The following is a 10,987-nucleotide window of genomic DNA, read 5'->3' as shown; positions in this document are numbered from 1 at the left end:
TTGAAGAAAGCGGAGAAAATGGTAAAAAAAAAAAAAAGAAAAGAAAGTAATTCCAAGTATACAGACAATTTGGGGATTTCTCAAACATCATTGATTTGAATTCATCATGACAATAAATCAAAAGTTTTTCATAAGAAATTCATCATAATAAGTATAATAAATGGCCTCCCCTAGTCTGCATGTTTTAAAATAGTAAAGCATAACTATTTCCAATGCTTTAAAAATTGTTTTACATTCAAAAATTAATTTAAAAAATGCCAGAAACAAGGTGTTGCTTTCCATTATATTATTAGAAAATCCAACTTTTCCAATAATTTCCACTTAACTCACTCTTCTTAAAACCGATTAACTTACAAAATAATAATAAATAGGTTTTATACACATAAGTGTATGAATTACTTAATTAAATCACTTTGGTATCAGTAGGAATATTTTTTTTAATTTTATTATATAATTAAAAAATCCAACTGTCTGATGATCTTCACTTGCTAACTTGTTCTATCCTTTTTTGAAACTGGTTTGTTAATTTAACTAATCAAAAATAACTAATCGTGTTATATGTGGTATGCTAAATGTGAGAATTAATTGTATTTGTGTTTAATATAAAAGCAACTTGAGCCTATTTAATGTTTAAAGAGATTTTAACCCAACATTATCATTCGGTGATAATCTTATCAGATTCAGTGGAAACTGTAACAGATCAGCAATATGTCAGTAAAACAGTAATTATTTTCTCGTCTGGAGGACAGTAACTCATTTTTTCTCATTTCTGTTCAGCATTTGGTTCATTGGGTTAATGGGTGAAGGGATTCAACAAATCCCATCATTACAGTGCAGAGTGAGAGTCCGCCCCCTCTCTCCGCTGCGTCACCTCGCAGAGCGTGAATGGATCCACGTCCGCCGGCTCACTGACGCAGTAAAACTGTGACGTCTCCTTTTTTTCCAACCTCTTGATTCATCTCATTTAGAGCTTTTAAAATCTCTCTGCCCTCTAAAATGCATTTCTTCTCCCTGTTAGCTTCACTTCAGCCTGCGTCGGTTTTGTGAAAAGGAGAAAAGAATCAACAGGACGTAAACGTAGGAGGAGGGCGCTGAGTTCACTCACTCCCCAGAGACAGACTCCCCCCCGCGGTGTCATGGCTGCTTCAGGGTGACCTTCTCTGATGGTGACCTCATTACGAGTGCTTACTCAGTAACTGCTGGCTTTAAATCCCACAACGCTGCCCTCATCTCATGACTTTAAGCACCATAAACACGTTTTCACCACAAACACGTTTGAAGGAGAACTGGTTTGGAAAGTTTTCCAAATATTTGAGCCTGCACTGCAAAAACACAAAATCTTACCAAGTATTTTTGTTCTAGTCTCTAGTGAAATTAAACTATTATACTTAAATGAAGACTAAACTAACTTAAAAGAAACATTTTAGCAAGATACAAGAGCTTAATTTTGGGAAATAATTTCTTAATATAGATGAAGAAAGTACTTGGTCCACATTTTTCTCATATTAAAAGTGAAACAGTCAGCCAGTGCAACTAGTACTTTTCAAGTCAATATTAAGGAATTATTGACTTAGATGAAGCTTCTATTTCTTGCTGAAAAGTTACTTGTAAATTAGTTTTGCCTTATTTAAAGTGTACTAAGAGATTTGCACTAGAAACAAAACAAAAATACTTTTATAGATTTTTGTTTGTGTTTTGCATTGTGGTATTTTTGGAGAAGTATTTAAGAGTTAGAAAATAAGTTAAAAAGATTGGATCAAACACATTTCAGGTATGTATTGATGATAAGATACTGTACCTCTACCTCTACCACACTGGGTTTTTTTAGTTTGATAGAACATATATATGTTTAAAGCCTTGCATTAAAGGAGTTGTTATACTGCAAAAAAGACAACATCTTACCAAGTATTTTTGGTCTGGTGTCTAGTAACTTTTCAACCAGATACAGCAGCTTGTTTTAGGTCAGTAATTCCTTATTATTGAAGAAAAAGTACTAGCTATAGGTGAAATAATCTGCCAGTAAAACAATGCATTTTAACTTCTAATACTGGAAACCTTGCGTATCTTTATACTTCCATCTGAGACAAACACCCAACCATTGTTTTTGCCAATATACACATTTTTTTGGTGTCTGGAAAATGAGCCGTTTCAAAAGCTTACTGATTGTTGAGTCAAAATCGACGGCACTGCATTCTTACCTAGCAAGTGATACTCTAGCATGTTTGGTCAGCTGGTTTTACCGCTGTATGCACTGTACGATGGCTGCTGGAAAACACAAGTGTTTAGTTGTAAGTTGCTATTTAGAAACTTCTTGCTGCGTTCTGGTTGGCTGTGCAGGAGGCTCTACTTCTGCTTTTCAGAGATGTACGGTTGTATAATTGCGTATCTGTTTTCAACCATTTTCACATGTTGGTGTAAATGTTGAGTCGGGGGGGGGCATGGCCAGCAGCAGCTTATTTGGATTTAAAGTGACAAGAGGCCATAAAACAACTCATTCTGAAAGGAGTTCAACATAGGCAGAACTGAACAGACTGAAATCTCATTATCTAAGATTTAGTTTAAAAAGTGTAATAATCCTATTTTTATAGCCACAGACCTATCCTAACATGTTTAAGGAAGAATGATTGGTTCCCTGTAAGCCTTTTGTTAAAAGTAAACATTTAAACTGTTAGTTTGCATTAGGAAAACAACACCACTACTTCTTCACAATGGCACTTCCTAAAGTGACTCTTAATTTATAGTACAAACATTCCTGTTTGTACTCATAAAAACGACCGGGGCGTGTTTGTTTTCATGAAACATTAATAGAAATCACGCCCTTGTGCATGAGTAAACACAAGTAAAATTTCACACTGAGATGCACTGTAAACTTTATGAAGCTTTGAACTAGGTCTTAAAACTTCATTTTTTGCCTCTTCCATAAATGTTTTGACTTTAGTGAGGAATTAACGTGTTTCGACAAATCTAAAAGATCCAGAAAAGGAAATACTTTGGAAAGGAATTTATTTGCCTTCCCTCAAAGTAGCAAAATAACAAGTTTAGGTCCTGAAGCTGGTTTTTGGTCATTTTTCTTTAGGGTTATAGGCAAAGTTTCGGTAAATATACGACGTTTTAATTTGGCAACATTGTGCATCTTATCTCTGTTTTAGCAAAGGATTTATTTTATTTCATCTATCATGACCCACAGATCTCAAAAAAACGTCTGCACCTCCAGATTTCTTTAACATATGTAATATAGCTAAAATCTTCTTTACTGCTTTCCAGTTATAGATTTTGAACGGAAGTGTAATTTAAAATTACTTATAACTATTTGGTGCAAATATCTTAAACTGAAACCAATTTAAGATATGCAAATTGCAAAACATGAGCTAAATCTCAGGAAACACTTCCTTCAAAGATGAGGCAAAAACAATTGAAAATCTAATTTATTTACTCCAATAATATGCTGAAATTTAGTCTGTTGATTTTAAAGAAAACAAAGATTTAAAAGTTGTTTTTTGCATTTAGTTTGTAGTTGTTACTTCTTCTAATGCTTGGCAGAGCGAGACACCTCAAACTTTCTGCTCATCACATTATCATGCTCCAATAATCGCTTTTATTCCCTGTTTAAACTGGAGTTGGGGCCAGAAACAGGAATGAGACTGGTATTATGTTAACCATCTGAAGCCAGACACACACACACACACGCACACGCACACACATAAATACTAACCCGCTCCAAATTACTTCTACATCTAAGTTCCATGCACAACATTTGTGCTTGTTCTGCAAAAATGAGGAAAGAAACCGAGTGCACGGCTCTGTGGTTGGTTGCAACATCGTGGAAAGTTTGAAGAAGGATTTTAAGAACAAAACTCAGTTATTTTCTAAACATTAAATGTGTAAAAAGCATCAAGGAAAATATGAAAACCAGCAAAATTCTCTTATATTTAACTATTTATTTTCAACACTTTAACTGTCACTGCAGGTTTGTCTTAGTGTTTTTGTGATGATTAAATAAGATGTTGAAGTGCCAGTTTCACCAAAGCATTCACTGTAGTCAGACACTAGATGGCAGCATTCACAGAGTAACGACAGACTGAAGAGGCTTTACAGACAATATAATGCATGATTCAGAATATTTATATTTTTATTGATATATCTACATACCTATATCTTCCCATATATAGCACAGAAATGGCTTGATTTTAAACTCTAACAAAGTTATCAATATTTTGAACGTTTGTATTGTAACGAAAAGTTTTAAGTTATTATCCATAGGATTGCACTTCTTTTCTGAGATGTTTGACAAAAATATCAGTATCAATGTCAGATTTATCCGTATAGCATATTTAAAACAACAACAAAGTGCTTCACAATTTACACCAACAATTAAAAAACTAAGATTTAAACAATGAAAAGAAAACACAGAGATATTAAACAGCAAACAGAAAACAAGCTGAGTAAAAGTATCAGAAAAACAGCAACTCAAAACTAATGAACAAATTATCAAAAATTATAATTACACAGATATCTATAATAAAATTATTACCGTTTGTTGGTTTATTTAGTTTGAGAGTTTTGGAAAGGCGTGATTATGTGTTTGTGTAAATTTGTGTAAAATTTAATAAACTCTATATAAGAAGCAGAATTTATGGAAATTCAGCAGCAAAGTGGTTCGCTAATTTCTAAAACTTCTGCCAGTCTCTTATTTTGCCACATATCCGATGGAGCCCAGCCTGTTGGAAATGTAGCCTGGTTTTTTCATAGAGCATATCTATAACATTAGGAAAAAATGCTTGGGAATCTTATCTACCTTGATGCAAAGCTACTCAACACGCTATTGGTTGGAGTTTGAAAAGTAGCCAATCCAGGAGCAGCATTTATCTTGATTGACACTGATTGGTTGAATCACCAAGAGTGGAAATAAGGATGTCTGTGGATGTTAAACTTTGTGGTAGCACTAAGACGGTTTCCACTGTGCGTATCAATTTATTTTAAGGTATATTTGGTGTTTTAACTGTTAAAATATGCAGATTTTAGAGGAAGTTTGAAGTATTCACAGATTTCAGCTGTTCAGGTTAGCTGTGGTGAACATCAGAAATGTTTCATACGTTGGTCTAAATGTGAAACAAATTTGTGCATGTAGTCAAACATGTCTACAAAATAAGAGTCACTTACTATGCTCCCCAGTCTTGGATATTAGTACATGTCCAGAATGCTATCGCACTGGAACAGAAGCATAACTCTGTTGTTTTGTTGTTGCCGTCGCATGTTTTTCCCATACGAAATCATGAAACAACCACTTAGGGATGAAAGTTCTATTTCCACACTTCATGCTCTCAGAGTAACAAAATGAGAGGAGAACGCCTCCCAGTCCCAATCTTGCTACGTTTTTTTCCTCTAAATTAGTTGCTTTTTTGGATCGACTCAGTTCGTTTGTGGTATTTTTTTAATTATAAATTGGCTTATGTGAAATAAATAGTTGCAGAAGCTCTTGTGGAGTCTGAAGGAGAGGTCTTTCTGGAACACAAGCCTCGCTGTTAAAAATAACCTGAGTGCTGCCTGCAGGAGAACAGACTGTCTCAAGAAACCTAAAAAGGTCTCGCTAAGCTCAGAGCTTGGGGGATCTGCCAGAAAATAACATTAAACCTGTTTCTGACTTTTATTTAGAGTAATCATTTCACACAGAAACGTTTCACTTTTTATCAATCTTTCTGAAAATACTACCTTTCATATGAATTATTATTATGAGATTTAAAATGCCAGTTTTATTAGTGAAGGCCGTGTTGTGTTGTTGCTTGTGTTTCACAGCTTTCTTCATGATCACATGAAAATTCAGATTTCTCCTTTAACTTTTTAAAGGAGATTTCAGCCCTAAAACATTTTAAAATTCTGGGATAAAGTCCCAGAATAAAACATACTTCTACATGATTGATGTAATGGGCAGGTACACATGCGTGTCCTTCATCTCCAAACAGCAGATTGTGAATGAAAATGAGATTTGGGGGTAAATGCTATATATAGTCTTAAGTGCATCCATACATGGGGTGGAAGGAGCGCAGCATTCCTCCGGTGAGAGGGTAATATTTTTGTTGCTATCAGCAAGAGCTTCCCAAGTGGCATTAGGCTGGTCTGCCACCGCTTTGTGCTGTTTTCAGTTTTTTGGGGTAAGTTGCTTTTGTTGATATTTTTAAATTGAGTTGCTAATTATCCTTAGGGAGAAAACGTTTTGATTTTTATTGTTCATCTGTTGTAGAAAAATTAATTTGGGGTTTAGTAAAATTTTAGTTAGCAGTGGTGTGAAATCTCACTTAAATCCTTACATGTCTGTTCTAAATACACTTGAAATTAGATTTTTTTAATTATTGCTGGTGTTAATTGTGAATTAAATAAGTGGTTTGCAGTTTATTTTGAAAGAATAATTGGAATCTGATTACAGGCGGCTAATCTGACTGAGTGGTTTTATCAGTGGTGTAAAGCATGTATGTTGCTAATAATAAATATTCTAATTTTTTCCCTATAATTGAATCCACAGACTGTTAAAAGCTATTCATAGCTGAGCAGCACAGGTTGGAAGATCTAGACATAGGTCAAACTACTGAATATGTACAATTTGTTGGAGTTTTATCAGTGAAATGGATAAAAGTCTATTTCTTTTATCTATTTCAGTCAGTCTGTGAGGCTGTTTTCATTTAGATTTTAGGATTTTGGCAAGAAATTAATCTTAACGACTCACACTATGAGTGGAGCTATGACCATAACAAAGAAACTTGCGAAGTTTAATGAAGTGTAAATCCTGTGGATGTAATAAATAAAGGCGGTTGCGACTGTGGTGTTGAGGTTTCTCACATGATAATCCATGTTTGGTCTCTCCCTTCCCCCGGTGCTTTCAGCCTGAGCTCCCTGACGCTTTCCTGTCATGGCTTCCAAAGTCATACCCTGGTATAAGAAGAAGGCTGTGAGCCAAGTTAAAACTGATTATGCTTATCATCACAGTAAACATGTTGTCAAGCAGCAGACAGAAAGGTATGAAGGTGAAATTTACCTGCTGCTTTGTGAAGCCGCTGCCATCGTTGCTGCTGCTTTGCCAGATGCAGCGTCCATTGTACCTTTACAATGGGCGCTGCAGGAGATGCGATTCAGACTCATTTTAGGCTTTTCCGCTGCAAAAACACAAAATTACCAAGTATTTTGATTTAATTTCTTGAGCGAATATTTTGGTACCCATGAAAGAAGTTTAATAAGACAAATAAGACAAAACTAACTTCTATGTAAATTTTAGCAAGATATAGGAGGTTTTTTAAGTGAATAATTTCTTAATATTGATGAAAAACTACCAGTTCCACTAGCAGATTATTTCACGTCTTGTTATAAGTGAAATAATCTGCCAGTGGAACCAGAACTTCTATATCTATATTACGTAAGGAATTATTTCCCTAAAGCCAGCTCTTACATCTTGCTAAAAAGTTACATATAAGTTAGTTTGGTCTTATTTCAAGTGTACTAATTTATAATTTAAGGAGCTTTTTAAGGAATGCTGAATTTTGATCAAAAGTACTAGGAAATTATTTCACATAAAACATAACAAAAATGTTTTGCTATAAACAAAAAATTCTACCAATGAAACTAGTAAAATCAATATTAAGAAATTATTTACTTAAAAAATCCTATATCTTGTTAAAACGTTTCTTCTTATTTCAGGTATTCTAATATATTTGCTCAAAAAACTAGACAAAACTCTGTAAGTTTGTGTTTTTGCAGTGAACCTGGAGTAATTTTTAAATTGCTTTCTGCTTTGAACAAATCATCTCCTTACAAAGTCATTAATGTAAACAGCTGCTGCAGTTCCACCAATATATAACCGAAGAGCCTTGATAATGGTGTTGTTTTTTATTTCCTTAAACAAATGGGTAGTTTTTCAGATTCAATATTCAGTGTTTTATAGCAGATTCTTGTAAAAAAAAAAAAAAAAAAAACCTAGTTGAAGACCAGCTGGGTATTATTTATTTTCATGTTTCTCAAAGCTCAATAAGTAAGAAAAGTAAGAAATTGGAAAAGGTACATATGTATAATAGTTGGTAACTTTTAGTCATCTGGTTCTGTATGCTGATTAAAAAACAACGTATTTGCACCGATTGCTTGGCCAGAGATTGAAACTGGCCAATTTTCCCTTGTTTATCTCTGATTGATGATCAATAAAATCCTGAAAGTGTGATCTATTTCCCTCTAACGCATTCAATATAAAACTAAAAGCTTAAATCATTTGTGTTCTGTAAACATCAATAGTATATACTTCTTGCACTTTAAGTTTAATAAATATGCTACCATATTCTTGTGATTCTTTTACTTTATCATAAATTCAAAACAGGATCAAATAACATCCTGTTTATCGGAGGGCATTTATTAAATCATCTATTCTATATTGTCATAAAAATTGTTTATTTTTTGCCTCAAAACTAACCGTATTGTTGGGATTTTTTGTTTTACTGTTTTCCCACTGTTTTGTCAATGAGAGTATCAATAAATTTGAAAATATGATTAAATCCAGTGATTTTGTGCAGTTTAGTGATACAAATCAAACTTCTTTATGTGGCTTCTGTCCTAACGAAGCAAATTACAAATGGGAACATTTTCCAAGAGCATTACTTGTGTTTGTGGGGCTATAATTGTTGTAACACTCAGTCGTAGCTTTATAGTAACCTAAAAACTAAGTAATTAATATTTCTTATTATCACTTTTATTGTTATCACAGCAGTACCACAAAATATATTGTGGTTTTTATTTCCTTACATGTCACAGCTGTTTGAAGAAAGAAACCCTGAACTGTTTGACACAACTAGATTCTAATTCCATTTTTTTTGTAACAAAATAATTTTTCTGTGCTACAGATAATAATAATAATGATGAAAGCACATAATTAAAAAGCCTGATTTAGCATTATTTTAAGCTCTCTGATAATCTAGAAGCTCTTGAGCTCAAGCCAACGTTAACTTGTGAACGTGTGATTCCTACTAATGCTCTGCTGCTTAATCCAGGTGAATTAATGAATTAATTTTTCTGCTCTGGTTTGTCAGCTAAACAGCGTAACGTTCATATGTTGATGTTTTTGGAATCTGCTATGAGGCTGTGCTAGTTTTCATTCAGTCATAAGAGGAAAGCAGAATCTTCATAAGTTTGTGCTCAAACTGTAGCAAACTGCCAGGTTTTTCTGCTTCGTTCCAGGAATATGGAGCTAAATTAGAGCCAAATGTTTTCTTAGTTTGAAAAACTAAATTATAAATTGAAAACTTAAGTAAAACCACAAGTATTTTTGGTCAAATTTCTAGTGCAAATATCTTAGTAAACTTGAAATCAGACAAAACTACCTTAAATATAGAAACTTGTTTTAAATAAATAATTCCTTAATATTGATGAAAAAGTACTGGTTCCTTTGGCAGATTATTTAATTTAAGACATTTTCCCATGTTACAAATTAATTTATCTGCCAATGCAACTACATCTCGTTGCTTGTACTTGTGACAGTGCAATGACAATAAAGTTGAATTCTATTCTACTGTATTCTATTCTAACTAGTACTTTTACATCAATATTAAGTAATTATTTACTTAAAACAAGTCTTTATGTCTTGCTGAAAAGTTACATTTAAGTTAGTTTATCTTATTTCAAGTACTAAGATAGATACCACTAGAAATGAGACCAAAAATACTTTAGTGTTTTTGCAGTGTATTTTCAATTTCAAATCTGACTTTCTCTGTTACAATGTTGTTTTTCTAATTAACAAAACATCTGGCCCCAATTTAACTCAATAGTTGAAATGTAAACATAGTTACACCAGTGCTGGTGGCATATAGTTTTTAGGTTTTTCATTCAGTCAGATAAGAAAAAGAATAAAGTTTCTTCGTAGTATTTTAAGTTATTCATCTCGTCAGTTTGATCATTTAAAAGCACAAAACCCTCTTCACAAACAACAAAGTTGTTGTTCTGTTTAACATTTAAGTATTTAGTTCGAATATGTAAATATCCGCAACGCTTTGCTTTAGGTAGCCAAGTTTTTTCTAAGAATGGCTAGTTACAGTTTGATTTTTTTTTAAATGTGTTAATTTGCTTTTTTAGGAACAAAATATCTTCCTATTTAGTATGACAGAGTTTAAGGGCCGTGCTAAGAAAAAATAAAGAATAAAGTTTTACATGAATAAATTCATACAAAAATAAAGTTGAAATAATATGAGAAAAAATTATATTTTGAAAATTAAGTCATTTTACACAAATAGTCAGAAAATTACAAGAATTAAGTTCTAATAATCAAGAAGAAAGTCATAATATTGTAACTTTATTATTAAAATACAACTTTATTCTTGTAATTTTATGATTTTAGTCTCATAATTCTTAGCGTGTCCCTAATACTCTGTCGTACTTCAGCACCTGAAAGACTTTGTAAAAGCTCTAAAGACATCTGATCTCCGCAGGAAATCGAGCTTCCAGTCAGCACAGCAGGTGCAGACGCAGGCCACAGAGGCTATGGCAGAACCAGCCTACACCATCCCGGCTTCCCGGCAGCGGTGAGTCCATGCTGACCCCGGCTAATATCTGAGCTTATTCTAAGCTGGGCTGAGGTTTTCACTCACTAATTACTGCTCTTTAGTTCTCGTTGACTTCCTTAAAAGGGATCTGTTGAGCAAAATTCACATTTTGCATGTTTACATATTTCTATTTTGGTTTCTACTGCTTCTAAAAACGAATCCACACAGCTGGTTTTTGGGAGTAAGTTAAGGTTCTTTGGTGTCTAGAAAATGAGCCGTAAACCTCAGGAATGTAACATCACAAATCAGCAAGCGCTGCGCTGTTACCTAGCAACCCCGGTGAATCCAAGCCTGTTACCGAGCAACCCAAGATGAACTCCGGCATTTTTGGTCATCTGGTTTTACCACAGTATGCTCTGTACAATGGCTGCTGGAATAGACCAGTGTTTTGTTCTTGACTTACCATCCAGAAACCACCTGCTGCA

The 10,987-nt window shown here is 33.7% G+C and overlaps 1 protein-coding gene across 6 annotated transcripts in view; it reads left to right on the top strand.

Annotated features, from left to right (window-relative positions):
* Positions 1 to 6,069: 6,069 nt before the first annotated feature.
* Positions 6,070 to 10,987, top strand: part of LOC102216694 (myomesin-2-like) — a 34,723-nt gene continuing 29,805 nt past the window's right edge. For 5 of the 6 annotated variants that reach the window (XM_023334092.1, XM_023334091.1, XM_023334090.1 and 2 more), the window contains exons 1-3: positions 6,070 to 6,149; positions 6,876 to 7,008; positions 10,449 to 10,541. In XM_023334092.1, the coding sequence (XP_023189860.1) occupies positions 6,902 to 7,008; positions 10,449 to 10,541 (200 nt within the window). In that variant the 5' untranslated portion in view covers positions 6,070 to 6,149; positions 6,876 to 6,901. The remainder of the gene's footprint in view (positions 6,150 to 6,875; positions 7,009 to 10,448; positions 10,542 to 10,987) is intronic. The other variant, XM_023334093.1, reaches the window with a different exon arrangement.

The sequence above is a fragment of the Xiphophorus maculatus genome, chromosome 5, assembly GCF_002775205.1.
Source record: "Xiphophorus maculatus strain JP 163 A chromosome 5, X_maculatus-5.0-male, whole genome shotgun sequence".
NCBI classification, from domain to species: domain Eukaryota; kingdom Metazoa; phylum Chordata; class Actinopteri; order Cyprinodontiformes; family Poeciliidae; genus Xiphophorus; species Xiphophorus maculatus.
The sequence above is the reverse complement of the archived record's forward strand: the minus strand, read 5'-3'. Positions and strand labels throughout refer to the sequence as shown.